The following is a 15,463-nucleotide window of genomic DNA, read 5'->3' as shown; positions in this document are numbered from 1 at the left end:
TAATAATGATAATTTAGAATTTAAAATTTGGAACAAAACTCAACATTAGAAATATTGAACATTTTTCATAATAATTAACATTAACCTTTGTGTTTCCTTTCAGCTTCGAGTTTTCAAACTGGCAAAGTCTTGGCCAACACTGAATATGCTGATAAAGATCATCGGCAACTCAGTGGGGGCTCTGGGTAACCTCACCTTGGTGTTGGCCATCATTGTCTTCATTTTTGCCGTGGTTGGCATGCAGCTGTTTGGTAAGAACTACAAAGAATGTGTCTGCAAGATCAACGAAGACTGTACACTCCCACGCTGGCACATGAATGACTTCTTCCACTCCTTCCTGATTGTGTTCCGTGTGCTGTGTGGAGAGTGGATAGAAACCATGTGGGACTGTATGGAGGTCGCTGGTCAAGCCATGTGCCTTATTGTGTACATGATGGTCATGGTCATTGGAAACCTAGTGGTACGTAATCAGAGGTTCACACGTATAAAATTCCGCAGAGACAGTTGTTAAATGATGATAAGACCAGTTATTTTATAATTTTAGGGTTAATTACACATAAAACTATTAATTGTAATAGAATATTGGTCATTTTAATATGGGAAAGTATTATTTCAATTTCCCTGACAGATAAGCTTTATTTATATTTTTCACAATGATTATATTATTTTACCTATTTTATTATTTTTTTTCAAAGATTTATTTATTTGAGAGAGGGAGTGTGCATGTGTAGAGGGAAGGGCAGAGGGAGAGAATCTTCAAGCAGACTCTGCTGAGCATAGAGTCTGATGCAGGGCTCCATCTCACAACCTATGAGACCATGACCTGAACCAAAACCAAGAGTCAGACAACTAATGGAACCACTCAGGTGCTCCTTCACAATATTAATTTTATTGGAAAGTTTTCTACTTCATTCTCTCATTTTGATAACGATGTTATATGAATTAAATCTGTGGTTTTCCTGTCTCTTAAAAGTCCATTCGAATATCAAGTTATACTAGTAAATAGAATATGATTAAATTAATAACAAAAATGAAATTATAATGGAACAAAGCAACTGAAAGGATGGTCCCATTGCACTATAGTCCTATATAATAAAACTAGCAACCATACCGAGGATCAGGAAACTATGGCGCATGGGTCAAATCTAGCATACTGCCTGTTTTTGTATGGCCTTGCAAGCTAGGAAGGCTTGTTTTTAGTTTTGTTTTTGTTTTTGTTTTTGTTTTTCAATGGTTAAAAAAAAAAGGAAAGATAATATTTCATGACACATGGAAATTATATGAAATATAAATTTCAGGCTCTGTAAGCAAAATTTTGTGAGAACAAGGACATGCTAATTCATTTACATAATTTTCTATGTCTGTTTTACTCTGCTATGGCAGAGTTGAGTAGTTGCATAGAGAGTCTATGTCCCAGAAAGGCCAAAATATTTTTTATCTCACTCTTTACCGAAAAAGATTTGCCCACCACTGCTCTAAAGCTTTTCGTTCACAAATGACCTTCTTCTTCTCCATTTGTGTTTGCTTGGCTTATACTCCTTCTCTGTTTCTTCTTCTTTTACCTGCCCATTGGTAAAAACTTTCAAGCTTACAAATGAGAAAATTGGGATCGACGCTCTTCCATGACTCACTTGCTTCAGTTTTCAAAGCCACCATGTTGACTTGGTTTAGTTTGTTACCTGGTATCAGACTCCTCATTAGGGATTCCAGGAGTTAGGGTATAGTAACAACTATATGGTTAATACTTTGACTTTCCACTGGCTTGAAAATAAGTTGCTAATTTTTTCTTGTCCTTGAAGCCCCCATGTCAAAAGTAATTCAGAATGTAGGACAGAAACCTACATTCATCAAATCACATATGAAATGGTACTGTTTTGTGCCATTAAATGACTAGACATATACAGAGTAAGTTATGCAATCCAAGTTCTAGACCATTACTGTACAACATATAGACTCCATGAGTTAGAATTCTGTAATTACTAATCATCCTCTAGTTGTAGTAATAAATGTACTAGTTTTATACAGGCTTATAAATCCCTTCCAACATGAAATAAAATTCATATGCTCCATCTGGTTCTTCTTCTGAATTTAACATTTGTATTCATAAGCTCCATAGTGTGATTTGTTTGTATACTTCTTACAAAATTTTGACAAAAAAATATTGAAATGTAGCCTTTATAAGATTTAAGATGTCAAAACTTACCATACGAAAGCCATTAGTCACAACTGATTTAAATTTTTAGTATTCACTCAGGCATGGATGAGGTGAGGGGGATTCCTTGGCACTCTCGAATTATTCATTCAATATTTTTATTACTTTCACTGTGAAAGGAACTATATTTGGGTATTGCAGGGTGATTAAAAATATATACCTATGAATTTGTCCTTGTCTTCAAGGTAATTACAATCTATTGACACGAAATTATCAGATAAAGAAGTGGTAGGTGCTAGCAGTGAGGGAAAAATAAATGCTCTTGATACATTGGAAGAAAAGAGAGAAGTTCTGAACAGTGACTCAGAGAAGAATTTTGAAGTGAACATATAAAATAATATTTAAGCATGAACCACAGGTGTGAGAGTAATGGTTTACTTTGAAAAGCAATATGAATTTATAGTTAAAAATAGATGGGATATCTCAGTGAATGTTTAATCCATATGGAACTGGTAATAACTATTCATGATCATATTTAGTCATTATTTACTAGTGATAATGAAAGACAAGAGAAGTGTAATTCACAAAATAGATAACCAACTCTTGGTTCAGGAATTACCAATGATATAGAATTAGAATATAAAAAGAAAAACAATAAATTATGTTTCTGATACAGTCCTCTGCATATTAGAGTTATATGCTAAGCAGATCTCTCTTTTTTTCTCAATTATTCCTTAGTTAATTTTACTACCAATTAGTTAAAATTAGTTAAAAACAATAAGAAAGAACATTAATCAGAATGATATTGAATCAGATATACATTTTATTAATATTTCTTTCTATACTTAAGCTGATAATGGATGTGTAATATAGAATGGACTTCATTTTCATTGTGATATGAGTAGTTTTGATAGAATAGTAGAGTCCTGTTATGATTTTTGATGGAATGGAAGTTGTTGTTATTATCCTTAATGAAGATATGACAGACAGGAGCACATTATTGAAAGGTGTGAAATCCTATTAAAGCCAAACTCATAGAAACAGACACTACAATGGTGATTACTAGGGCCTGGGAGGTGGGGGAAATAGGACATGGTGGTCCAAGTTCAAAATTCCAGCCATAAGGTAAATAAGTTCTAGGGATCTAATTTACAGCATGGTGATTATAGTTAATAATACTGAATTATATACTTGAAAGTTGCTAAGAGAGTAGATCTTAAATATTCTCACTGCAAAAAAATGATAATTCTTTGACATGATGGAGGTGTTCCTTAACACTCTGGTGGTAGTCATTTTGCAGTGTATAAACATGTCAAGTCAACATGTTGTACATTTTAACCTTACACAATGTTATATAACAACTATATCTCAATAAATGTGGAAAAAATAAAGTTAATTACAAATTCGAAAAGAAAAAAAAAGGAAGGCTATTAACACTTGCATTAATTAGGGAGACTAAAGCTACAGAATGAGCCTTTGGCTTCTCATCAATATTCCTATTAAAACATACACACAAATAAACATGTATCTCATAATGAAATATATTTTCTCATTGGCCATAAAGACAAAATGAAAGTAAACTCTTTCAGAATTCCTTCAGGATTTATCACAGTTGTTTTCTGTGATTTCTTCTTCCTGCTCCCCCTCAGACTCTTCTCTTAAACATATTAACATAGACATTTTTAACCTGTGATCTTCTACTTATATCTCTGCAGGTTTGTTTTAGGTGGTACCCAAATTCAGGCATGAGTCCCTTCTCTTCAGTTTGGCCTAATTTTGATTATTTTTATGAGGTAGATAGTTTTGCCCTCGAAGAGACCTACATGAAAGGGTATTTCAAGGAAAGGGTATTTTTTTGTTTCCTATCTAAAATAATATTTACATGTAATTTAAATAAAATTTAAATACTTTCAACTCTCTGTGAGGTTTTTGTTTTTGTTTTTGTTTTGTTTTGTTTGTTTTGCTTTGTTTTTACAATGTTGAGTCCGCCTGGACCCCTACCTCAGGGAGGAAAAACAGAAATGGTTTTGTAGACAAACAGGATTTTTGTTGTCCTGTGCTCTTTTATTATCTCTTCCAGGGCCAAATGATTGGCATGAAGCCAATCAGTCATAATGCCATTATCTCATTTGAATTGGGTTCAGTGGGCAGGTCCCTTTCTATGCTTTAAAAGCCTCATTAAATTGCAAGCTGGCACAGTTCTTGGACAGAATATTTTATTACAGGAGCTTTGCGAGTATTATATGTTCCATTTGTTGCAAAAAACTGACATATCTCTTCTGGGAAAAGCAAGCACAGAGTTTGGCATAGGTTACTTCAGCACAACAGACATTCCTCACAATTTTCTTGTTCTACTTTTTTTCATAGGTGACAAATATTAATTACAGGTAAACATTAGGTAGACTTTTTATTCCCGTAAAAGGGAATTTGGCCAGAGATGAACTTAAGAATGACATAACGATAATGGGAAGAGAGCATTCTCTTTGATCCTCATGCGAAGTCCTTCCTGGGTATGGCTGACCTCTGCTTCCCAGAGTTCCCAGGAGTCCGGATACAGATGGACAAGACAGTAGAGGAGTCTGGCCTCTACTCTACCCTATCACATGTTCTCTCTGTGTGAAGAAGTGCAGGGACCTTTAATACTGGTTTGGATTTTGGCCTGTATTTCAGAAAAATGTACTTATTTTCTTTTTTATTTCCTGTCTCCCTGTTTCTCCATTCCCCATCCGCATCCTGATGTAGGTCCTCAATCTATTTCTGGCTTTATTATTGAGCTCATTTAGCTCAGACAATCTTACAGCAATTGAAGAAGATACCGATGCAAACAACCTCCAGATTGCAGTGGCCAGAATTACAAAGGGAATAAATTATGTGAAACAAACCTTACGTGAATTTATTCTCAAAGCATTTTCCAAGAAACCAAAGGTTTCCAAAGACACAGGAAGAGCAGAAGATCAAAATAGTAAGAAGGAAAACTATATATCTAACCGCACACTTGCTGAAATGAACAGAGATCACAATTACCACAAAGAAAAAGACCAGATCAGTGGTTTTGGAAGCAGCGTGGACAAATATTTGATGGAAGAAAGTGATTGTCAATCATTTATTCATAATCCCAGCCTGACTGTGACAGTGCCTATTGCACCTGGGGAATCTGATTTGGAAAATATGAATACCGAGGAACTTAGCAGTGATTCAGAGAGTGAATACAGCAAAGGGGTAAGATTTTTCATACACATTGTTTCCTATTATTAATTAGTGTGAAATGAAATGAAATTTTAAATTTTTGCTATGATAAGTTCTTTCTAATGTTGCAGACTGTTGGGTAGTTTCTTGTGTTTGTGAGTTTACACAGCAGCTTGCTGAATATTCATCTGGTGAGGTTTTACTTACTGGTTCTTAATAATTGATGCAATCATACTTAGCTAGATTTGAAAGCACCAGGTATGTTTAAGTCTTCCCTTCCCTCATCCCCTTTTGTTATCAGTTATAAAATCATATACAGTTTCCTGTCTGTTGAATCCACTGCTCCTTCTCATCACTTTTGTTTGCCTTTGCACTCACTACTTCTTGCCTAAACCATACCAAATAGTGTCTCAACCCGTGTCTCTGCCTCCATTTTCTATCTACTCCAGATCACTAGTTGGATTAATTTTACCCAGGTTCAATCCTGATCACACCACTCCTTAAAGTATGTTTGGTCCCCCAAGTCTCCAGAATTACAGACTGTAGATAAACTCTTCACACCATGGCCCCATCCAGCTGACCAGCTGTGTCATCCAGTGCTTGCCTGGTTTCCTTCTGGACCACAAACACTCGTACTGTGCATCACTCTGCTTGGGATTTCCTTCCCCAGTCAAAATCTTATATACATCCTTTAAGACATTCCTCATGTGTAAAATTATTAGGCCTTACATTACAGGGTTGGGTAATAAGGATTACATGAATTAACATGGGCAAAATGCTTAGAACACTACTCAGAGTGCTCAAAAGTGGTAGCTATTGCATTCTTCTTAATTCCTCTGCAAAGAGATAGGAGCTTTTCTCAGTTTGAATTTCCTGGATTTATTGTTTAACTTTATATTTTATTACTTTTTATGGAGAAATTATTGTATGCATCACAGGTTGCTCTAAACTCATTGAGAACAGGAATCTTTTATCAAAAATTTAATATCCTCTTTCTCCACATCTGGTTGTGTATATATTCAAAATAACAGTTTTTTACCGTTTTTATTAATTGAACTGTGTTCTTATTAATATGGAATAGAATAACCATAAGCTTTAAGACAAAGCATTTTTATGGTATCTCTTCAAAGTTTCAAGATATCCCTTAAAAGTAGTACTCCTTTCTTTCAGTCACATTTGGAAGTATTTGAGAGGCATTTATCACATGCCTTCTATCTGCTTCTCCCTATACTAAGACCTGCCCTCCATGAATTTCCATCGGATTTTGGAATAAAGATACATACGTGTGTGTGTGTGTGTGTGTGTGTCTGTGTGTGTGTGTGTCTGTGTGTGTGTCTGTGTGTGTCTGTGAGTGTGCCTCCTAGCCATATGACCAGTGCTGCATGCATAGTAAGTGCTCAATACTTACTGAGTGAATACGTGATTATATAAATTAAGACTGTATTTCTAAGTAGCCAAAGAAATTCTTTCCAAGATGACAAAGTAAGGAATGGCATGTTTAATTTTTTTAATTTTTTATTTTTAAAACCTTTACACAGAAGAGGTACTGCTTGTTTCAGCTTAAAGGTAGAAAATCAGATTTCACACACCACTTTTCAGGAAGTGATCTGAGCCCAGTCACATGTGGAAAGGGAAACTAGTTCTATTACTCATTTTTCTGCTTGTGAAGATCACAGCTGAAAAACTAAAATTGCTTGGTAGGCTTTCTGAAGAAGTTTGGGATTCCAGGTGTTAGGATAGTTGTTAGCTAGCCGAGTTTACCAAGCACTTCTTTAGATCTTAATATTTGGAAGAATCATTTCTTACCTGGTCATTTTTCCTTTGCCCAAAACTGGGGGCTGACCTTAAATGGAGGTCCTCTGTGGCAGACAAAGGATTTATTCTTGTTCTGTTAATTATGACATTTTGAAGGGAATCTTATAGATCTGCCCCTTTAGCACCTCATTTTCTGAAAAGCTCAATAAGAGGAAGTGACTGTATCCACAGTTAGACCTAGTTCAAATGCAAAGCCATGACAAGAGCCCCAGTCTTATGATTCATAGATCAGTCCTATTTCTCTCTTCTTTGCCCTGTCTTTGTCCATTTCACGGATAAAACACACATCCCTATTGGGTTAATGAGGCACGCTTCCGAAAAATTTACCTACCTTGTAGCATCCAGAGGAGGTTTGTGATATCATAGTGGCCAGCTGTGGTTTTTTATAATTCGTGATTTAGTTTATAAACTGTTTCATTACTGAAATAGACTATTTTTTTGGTTTTGAATTCAAGTTTTCATTTACATTCTAGTTAGTTAACATATATGGGATAGTGCCCTCCTTAGTCCCCATCAATCATTTAGCCCATCCCCTGCCCACCTTTCTCCACCAACCCTTACTTTGTTCTCTATAGTTAAAAGTCTCTTATGGTTTGCTTCCTTCTTTCTCTTTTTTCCTCCTTTCCCTTTGTTCATCTGTTTTGTTTCTTAAATTTCACATAGGAGTGAAATCATGTGGTATTTATCTTTCATTGACTGACTTATTTCACTTAGCATAATACACTCTAGCTCCATCCATGTGATTGCAAACGGCAAGATTTCATTTTTTAGATGACTGAGTAATATTGCATTGTATATATACCACATCCTTTTTATCCATTCATCCATATTTGGGCTCTTTCCATAATTTGGCTATTGTTGATAATGTTGCTGTAACCACCCATAAAGTTACTCTTTCATCCATCCCAAAAACCCTTTTAAAAAGCATGGAATTTAGTGCCTTTAAACTGTGTTATCTAAGGGTCATTTGGCAGTAATATTCTAATATTCTTGATTGTCATTTTTATATTTATAGTTATAGCCACATGAGAAAAAATGTACACTTTTTCTATTTCATATCTGTGGTTTATATGGTATAATACACAGGAGCATGGGGTTACATTATAGCTTGTAGTAAAGAATAGGTAAGCTAATTGCTTTAAGTCATTTAGCACCATATTTGAGTTGGTAAGCCTAAAACAATGCTAGCTATTGTGTTTATTATTGAACTCATCATCATTATCCCCTAAAAGTATGGATTTAAAATCATGGACTTGGAATGTTTGCCCTTCATCATAAAAAAATTTCCATGACATATCTCACACTGTGAGTATATTCAAACCCACTTTGCTATTCTGGACTTGAGAAATAACAAAAGTTTAAGATCTATAGGAAATTCGTTGGGTACCTTAGAGGTAATAGTATCTCCAACTGTGAAACCCTATGTTAAAGTCTTTTCTCCAGCTGCTTGAGATTTAAATGTTTCTCATTATGACTTGGTTTTGTTTTTGTTTTTCCATTTGAACTACTAAAAAAAAAAAAAAAAAAATGTAGATTTTCTTAACCGAGAGTGCTTCTACTACCCTTCACGCTAACCTCCCTCCTCTATCCCCCTAATCTTCAGCTCCCACTTGAGCTCCCAAATTTTTTAACTACTTATTCCCTCCTTCCCAACTTTCTAATTTTTCATGCCTAAGGTTTCTTTGAAAGAGTGATTGCCATGTTCTTGAAGAAACTTGCCCAAAGGGCAAATCTTGATTACCCAATACAAAGTAATGCCTGATTCAATACATTTGGATTATTTAAATCTTAAGCACTTCCTTGGGATATGTTTAAGAATAGGAGCCTCTGGAAATAGAATATTTGCCTTAAATTCTAGCTTTGGTATTTACTAACTCTATGGTCTTGAGCAATCTACATTCTTTTCTGATACTGTATTTTAATTCCTCTATAAGCAAAAGAGAATTATAATAAAGAGTAAATGATTAGATATGATTAAATGATTAAATAATTAGATATGTGTCTTTTGGAAAGCAAGTGTCTGATTAACAGTTATTATGGGTATGGGATTGAGTGACCACATATACAGTGTAAGTAGTTACTTGCTACCAGTTAAAGTCAAGAGAAGTAGCATGATGTAGATCAATGGTTCACAATTTTAGTGTGTAAAAGACAAGGGAAACTTGTTCCAAACACCAGATCTGGGCTGTATCCTTTGAACTCTCTCTGCCTGAAAGCAACTTTAGAATCCTTATCAGTGGTGTTCCCATTGGCCACTGTGATGGATTGAGTTCTCATGGGAAATGAACCTAAATTCATCCTTAGCATGTTCTGACCCAGGTTTCTGAGATGTCATTTTCTTTATTCAGGGACTGAAGATACTTCCCCTTTTGCCTGTCGAATCTGCATTTTGAACAGAGGGAAACAACACCTTTAACCTTTGATGCCCCCCCCCACCATAAAACAAAATAAAACAAAACAAAAAACTTCTCTTTTATGGCCTAGCGTCCCGTTTTCCCATTATATTTGACAGACTTTTTCATCTTCTAATATCAGATCTCATATTGGCAAGTGCCTTTGTCCTGATACGCACTCCAGAATGAAGTAAAAATATTTTGTAATAAAACACCTTACCAGAAGACGACCAAAGAGATGAGTTTAAATAAAGTGTTGAGTAAAATATCTTATAAACAGTTCTAAGAAAATAATTGGCAATAGAACATCAGCATTTCTCTTAAGATAGAGTTTGTCTCAGAACTGAGAAAGACATATTGTTATCTTCCATGGACCCATGAAAATAAGACTTGTCCCTATTTCTCAGAATGCAGGCACTGAACTAATGGCCCCTCTCAAAGTCAGCCTCCTCCTGAGGCGCACTGCAGTCCTCTAAGCATGTGGCAAACATTAGCAGCACACTGCACAGATTTTTGCCATTAGCAGTGAAGTGCTTCCTGATTATGAGCCTCAAACGAAGCATGAAATGAACCCATTCATTCAATAAATGTGTATTGAGCTCTGCTATGCTCCAGGCACTGAGTTGCTGAGGGAAAAAAAAAAATTCATCCACCTACAATGATTTAATGTATGTGATTGGCATATGACTTAACTAAATTCTTAAGTGTAGTGTTTTTTTTTTAGTTGTGCCAAGTGTCAAAACTTAAAATTCTACAAAACTAAATTAATAGCTAATTTTTTTTAATGGAAAGGTCTTAGATTAGAGTCATTCTCTTTGTTTTCTATTGCTACAGACTACTTCCTTCTCTGCTCTAAAGATGAAAAAAAAAAAGAAGCAGCTTATAGAATTGTAAAATGGACTTTGGAAGTGTATGCAAATTTCAGAGGAAAACATTAATCCAAATTTATTTCTCCTAATATTTAAAAACAAAAACAGTCTCATGTGATTTTAAGGTAGTACAGACTCTTAGGGCTTTCAGAGAAGCTCCTTTCTTCACTGTGAATCTAATCCCCAAGTACTTTTTTACTGCTCTTTTGACAAATGAATCTACTTATCAAGGCTGCTTAAGTGAATTTGCTCATATTGTGTACTCAGCAGAGAGGAAACATTCTTTGTAAACATTTCCTCCTAGAGAGATGCCCCATTCATTCCTCCTCAAGCCAAAGACAGATACTTAGCTTTACCTAATTGTTTGTTGGTGTTTTAAAACATTATATCAAAGTTGTGATGGAACTAGCTGAGGTCCTCAGAGAAAAGAGGTCAATGAAATATTCAAATTTTACATAATCAAACTCTCTCCTTCAAGAGAACATCATTTAAAACACTACAAACACATTTATACAAAACTTCATGTTCCATAAGGAACCAAATTACAAATAAACCCCTCATTAACTTTGGTCATTGGGGGGAAAATTGCAACGCAATACATTAGAGAACATTTTTCGTGAAACATTGCTATTCATTTGTTGAACTCACATTTACTGAAGTTCTTCTTGTTACCATACTCCTGCCAGACATTAGGAAGACACATCATTAATGCATTCATTTCTTCAGTAGAGGTAGGCTATAGGTATAGGTCTTTGTGTTTGACACGGTTTTAAGTGATAAGGAGTGAAGCAAGTTTCCTGCCTTTGAGGAGAAACACATAGAGAAACCAGAAATTATAATTAAACATACAAAAAAGAATTAAAACAGGGTTTGGTTTTAGGACAAAACATTCACACAGGATAGAGGAGAGTATAACTAATCTTAAAGATAAATTGGAACACTTCACAGAGGAAATGGCATTTGAAGGAGGTTTTATAGTTAAAAGATAAATTCTTTCTTCAGAGTAGGTGAAAGAACTTTCTGATAGAGGTGAAGAGCCCATTTGGGAGATACAGATTGACTCGTAACATTGGGTTTTATCTTAGATGACTGGATGGGTATCAATGCTATTAAAAAATACGTAAGAGGAGGAGAAAATTTAAGAGATAGAGTATACTCAGAGTTTAATTTGGGAGCATCTTAATTGTGAGCTTCTTGCCAGATAGCCAAGTGATGCCAAACAGTATGTATTTGGAAACTTTGGTTCCAAGGAAAGAGGACAAGTCAGAGATGTAGACAGGTTGGGATTTTATGTGTTCAGTTATGTTAACTATAGGATATACAGAGAGTCAGCCTGAGGACAGATTCTGTGGGAAACCAGCTCTGAGAGAGAAATTGGTGTGTAAGAGATTTACTGGGGAGTATGCTCAGGAGCAACACCTACCACCTGTAAGAAATGAGGGAAGCAAGATGACTGGGACAGGGAGACATTTCTCCCTGTTATGTATTTTCAACAGATGCCTCTGCTGATCCTATGGGCATCTCCAGTAGGTACTAGGATGACCCTACTATGGAGTAGTCCTAATTGAAGCAAAGGAGTCAGGCCTTTCCCTCCCACCAATGAGTCATTAGATGCAGGTTTCCTCTCCACCCTTCCAGGGGAGATGTAACTGTTGGGTGAAGCAGTTCTCTTCTGCATGACAGTTCCCGTGCGGGGACTCAGTTGTGAGCCTTCAGCCCCCAACACTCGCAGTAGCTGGAGGGATGAGAGGCTTGCCTGAAGCGGGGAATTGGCGCAGCTCACCACAGCACCCACTACACTACAAGGACCACGAAAGTAAGAGGACAAGTGAGCAACTCAACACTTGAGATGTGGACCCAGAAGAAGAACGCACCAAAGAAACCAAGGGAAAATTGTACCTATTTGCCACTTTCATTTACATTGTATAACTTTCCTATGACAACTAGGAGAATGGATATTATTCATTTATATTTACAGATAACTAAAATACTGAAAAATTAAGAAATAATGCTGATTAGTCACTGATGTTTCTGGGGGTCTCTTTAAAGTTTGAACCCCAAGTTTTAACCACCATATTATATACCATAGAAAGGCAAGATGTTAGTAGGAATATAATTATTTTCTGTTTTGCACTGTAATGTTGCAATTAAGGATCAAAACTTCTGGCATAGTGGTATTGTGCATATGCTGGTTCGTATTTGGCTTCTGATTCTCTTTAATGCTGATTTATTAAGTTATAGTCTACCTCAATAAAATAACTAGAACAAAGCATGTTCCAGGATCAAATAATAAACCAGCCCATTGAGGATGCATTGAGTAAGACTCTGTCAGCCTGAGGGCATGTGAGAGGAGGTGGGATTTGAGCCAGACCCTGAAGGATGGTGATCATTTCATTGAGTGGATGTAATGGAGAAGGGAATCCCAGGCAGAGGAACAGACATTCATGTTGCTTACCTGACTCACCGATGCATTAGTCCATCTACCCATTCATCTGTTCAGTATTCAATCTTTTCAATTTTAAAAGCCATTATCTTTGGAGAAAGTTAAACATGTTTACTTGTTATGAAATACACTACTTTTACTGATTTAATAAAAAATTATTTAAATATTTGTAGTCATCAAGGTTAAATATTTTACGTCTTTTTAGTATGTGGTGGTTTTAATTATGTTGTTACTTGGTCTCTCTTTAGATTTTTTTATGAAGTTTTTCCCTGAAACAGGCAGTTATTATGTTCACCAAGAAAGCAGTTTTGATTTCTTCTTATCTTTGCATTTAAGAAAATAAAATAACCTCTTCCAGAATTGCATTTGTTTTAGCAAGATTTAGACATTAGTTACAATTACACAACTTTATAATTATAGTTATAGGATACATTAATTATTCAATTAAGCTGGTATTTGATCCTATTTTTATGCAGATCCTTAAAAACACAAAACAAAACAGAAGAAGACTCCTATAGAATTTTACTTAACCATTTCTTTTTTGCAGATTGGTTTCAAAATATTTGAAGAATCATCTTTACTGGATTTCTTTATGTGTCTGAAAACAATGAAATTTTGATCAGACGTTTGAATCATTGTTTCTTATTCTTTTTATTTTGATAAATTTGGAAACATTTTTCCTTCAATGCTGTTTTAAATGTCAAAATTAAAAGTGATAATTAAAAGTAATTCATGAAATTCTAATTTTAGAATATGCTTTTTAAAAACTACCTACTCCTACTCTCACCAACTCTAGAACTGAGAATCACTTATTTTTAGATGGTTGTTACAAAGAGCAAACAGAATGCAAAAGATTGCCTTATCACATTACAGTAGCTAAATTCATCCCCTAAATAATAGAATTATATATATAACTGTTGAGTTGATTGTTTTAAAATCTGTGTTGAATGATATTCAGTCTTACTACTGTGTTTCAAAGATACTGCTTTGCATTGAGCATCTAGCATGTATTTCTAACATATAACTCATTTTTACTTTCAGGTATGTGACTTTAAACATTTTAAATCAGATGACTAATCTATTTCATCGTTATGCATTTCTAAACTTCGGTACCTAACCTTCTTACTTCTCATAGGGGTAAAACCAAACTGGATCAATCAAGGATGCAGCTCTGTGCTTTTAACCAGACAGAGACATATGTGACCACTTTTATACAGGTTATCTAAAAAAAAAAAAAAATCATACGTATATGATATATTTTTCAGTGTCATGCATGCTGTTCAGCTACAAAATGTTTCTGCCTGCTCCATTGCAAGAAAGTAGAAACATATACAATTGTTCTGTAGATGAATTGGCATCATAGCATGTCACAGGTGCAATTCCATCATTTTTTGTGATCCTCTTGATGACTTCCTTGATATATATCTCTCATGTCCTTAGATGATTTCAATGCATGATCTATAGATTTTTATTGGATGGATTGTAAAAGTAAGATACAGCATGTAACAGAAGCCATTGAAGCAACATTTAATTTGAAAACCTCTAGCAACTGCCTTTCCTAATCTAAACCAATCTAATGTATGTCACATTAAATTGTCAGATTTATTGCTATGAGAGTAGAAATTTAATGTTTTCATCGTAACAACAACAACAAATGGTAATTATATGTGGGAAGGCTGTGGTAGATATATTTATATACATACACACACAATATATACATGTATCAAATCAAATCATCACATGGTGTACCTTAAATTTACATAATGTTATATGTCAGTTAATCTCAGTAAAGTTGGAAGAAATAAACTATCACATTTAAATTTAGTAAATTAAAACTGTTAAGAAACCGTTTTTGTGGGAAAATATTTCAGACATAAACATAAAATCTCAGAATATAAAAAGAACATTCTAATACTAGATCTGTATTTATAGAAATTCAGACTCATACAAGTAAGCAGGATTCTGAGTACACAGAGCCAAAGTACCCGGTTTCTAGGCTAAACTTTGAATATGTTTTGAAATGATTTTGAACACAGTGATAACTAGGAATTTATTTATTTAATCAATTCAGTAACTAACATTTGATTTTATTTGACCATATATAAAATGCATCAATTAAAATTTATAGGCTCAGCCTATGAACAAACGAGTTATAAGTGCTTGAAATGCTTAATTTGATTCCAAAAGCAATATTATGCACTGATGAGAATGTTTCTTATTTTGGTTAAATCTCATAAGAAGGCATATAGCATAGCATCAAGAAGGTAAGAGGTATAAATGGAATATATTATGAAGTGAACACTAAACCTTTCAATAAGACATAAAATACTTTTAATAAAATTGGAAGCAAATTAATATGGATTGCCATACCTACTATTTCTAACAAGTGTAAAAGAAAATACACCACTCAGATACATTTTGTCTTAATTTTAGTATAGCTTGCTGAATGGATGAACTCTAATGAATAACTTCCTGTAAGGAAAAAAATCCATGTTAATAAGAATCTTCCCTTTTTTCTTATAGTTTATTTCATATTTTGAATTGCTTTTGTCATTGTTGGGATGTCTGTATTATTGTTTTCCATTGTGCAACATTGAAAGCAAAA

At 34.6% G+C, this 15,463-nt stretch overlaps 1 protein-coding gene and 1 long non-coding RNA gene across 7 annotated transcripts in view; one reads left to right on the top strand and one right to left on the bottom strand.

Moving 5' to 3' along the window:
* The window catches only part of LOC116597719, a 130,773-nt gene that overhangs the window by 13,645 nt on the left and 101,665 nt on the right, over positions 1-15,463 (bottom strand). The window lies entirely within an intron of this gene.
* The window catches only part of SCN9A (sodium voltage-gated channel alpha subunit 9), a 167,502-nt gene that overhangs the window by 100,488 nt on the left and 51,551 nt on the right, over positions 1-15,463 (top strand). For all 6 annotated transcript variants that reach the window (XM_032355821.1, XM_032355819.1, XM_032355820.1 and 3 more), the window contains 2 exons: positions 104-460; positions 4,895-5,371. In XM_032355821.1, coding sequence (XP_032211712.1) covers positions 104-460; positions 4,895-5,371 — 834 coding nt within the window. The remainder of the gene's footprint in view (positions 1-103; positions 461-4,894; positions 5,372-15,463) is intronic.

Source organism: Mustela erminea, chromosome 8 (genome assembly GCF_009829155.1).
Source record: "Mustela erminea isolate mMusErm1 chromosome 8, mMusErm1.Pri, whole genome shotgun sequence".
In the NCBI taxonomy this organism is placed as follows: domain Eukaryota; kingdom Metazoa; phylum Chordata; class Mammalia; order Carnivora; family Mustelidae; genus Mustela; species Mustela erminea.
Note: the sequence above shows the minus strand (reverse complement) of the source record. Positions and strands in the feature narration are given on the sequence as shown.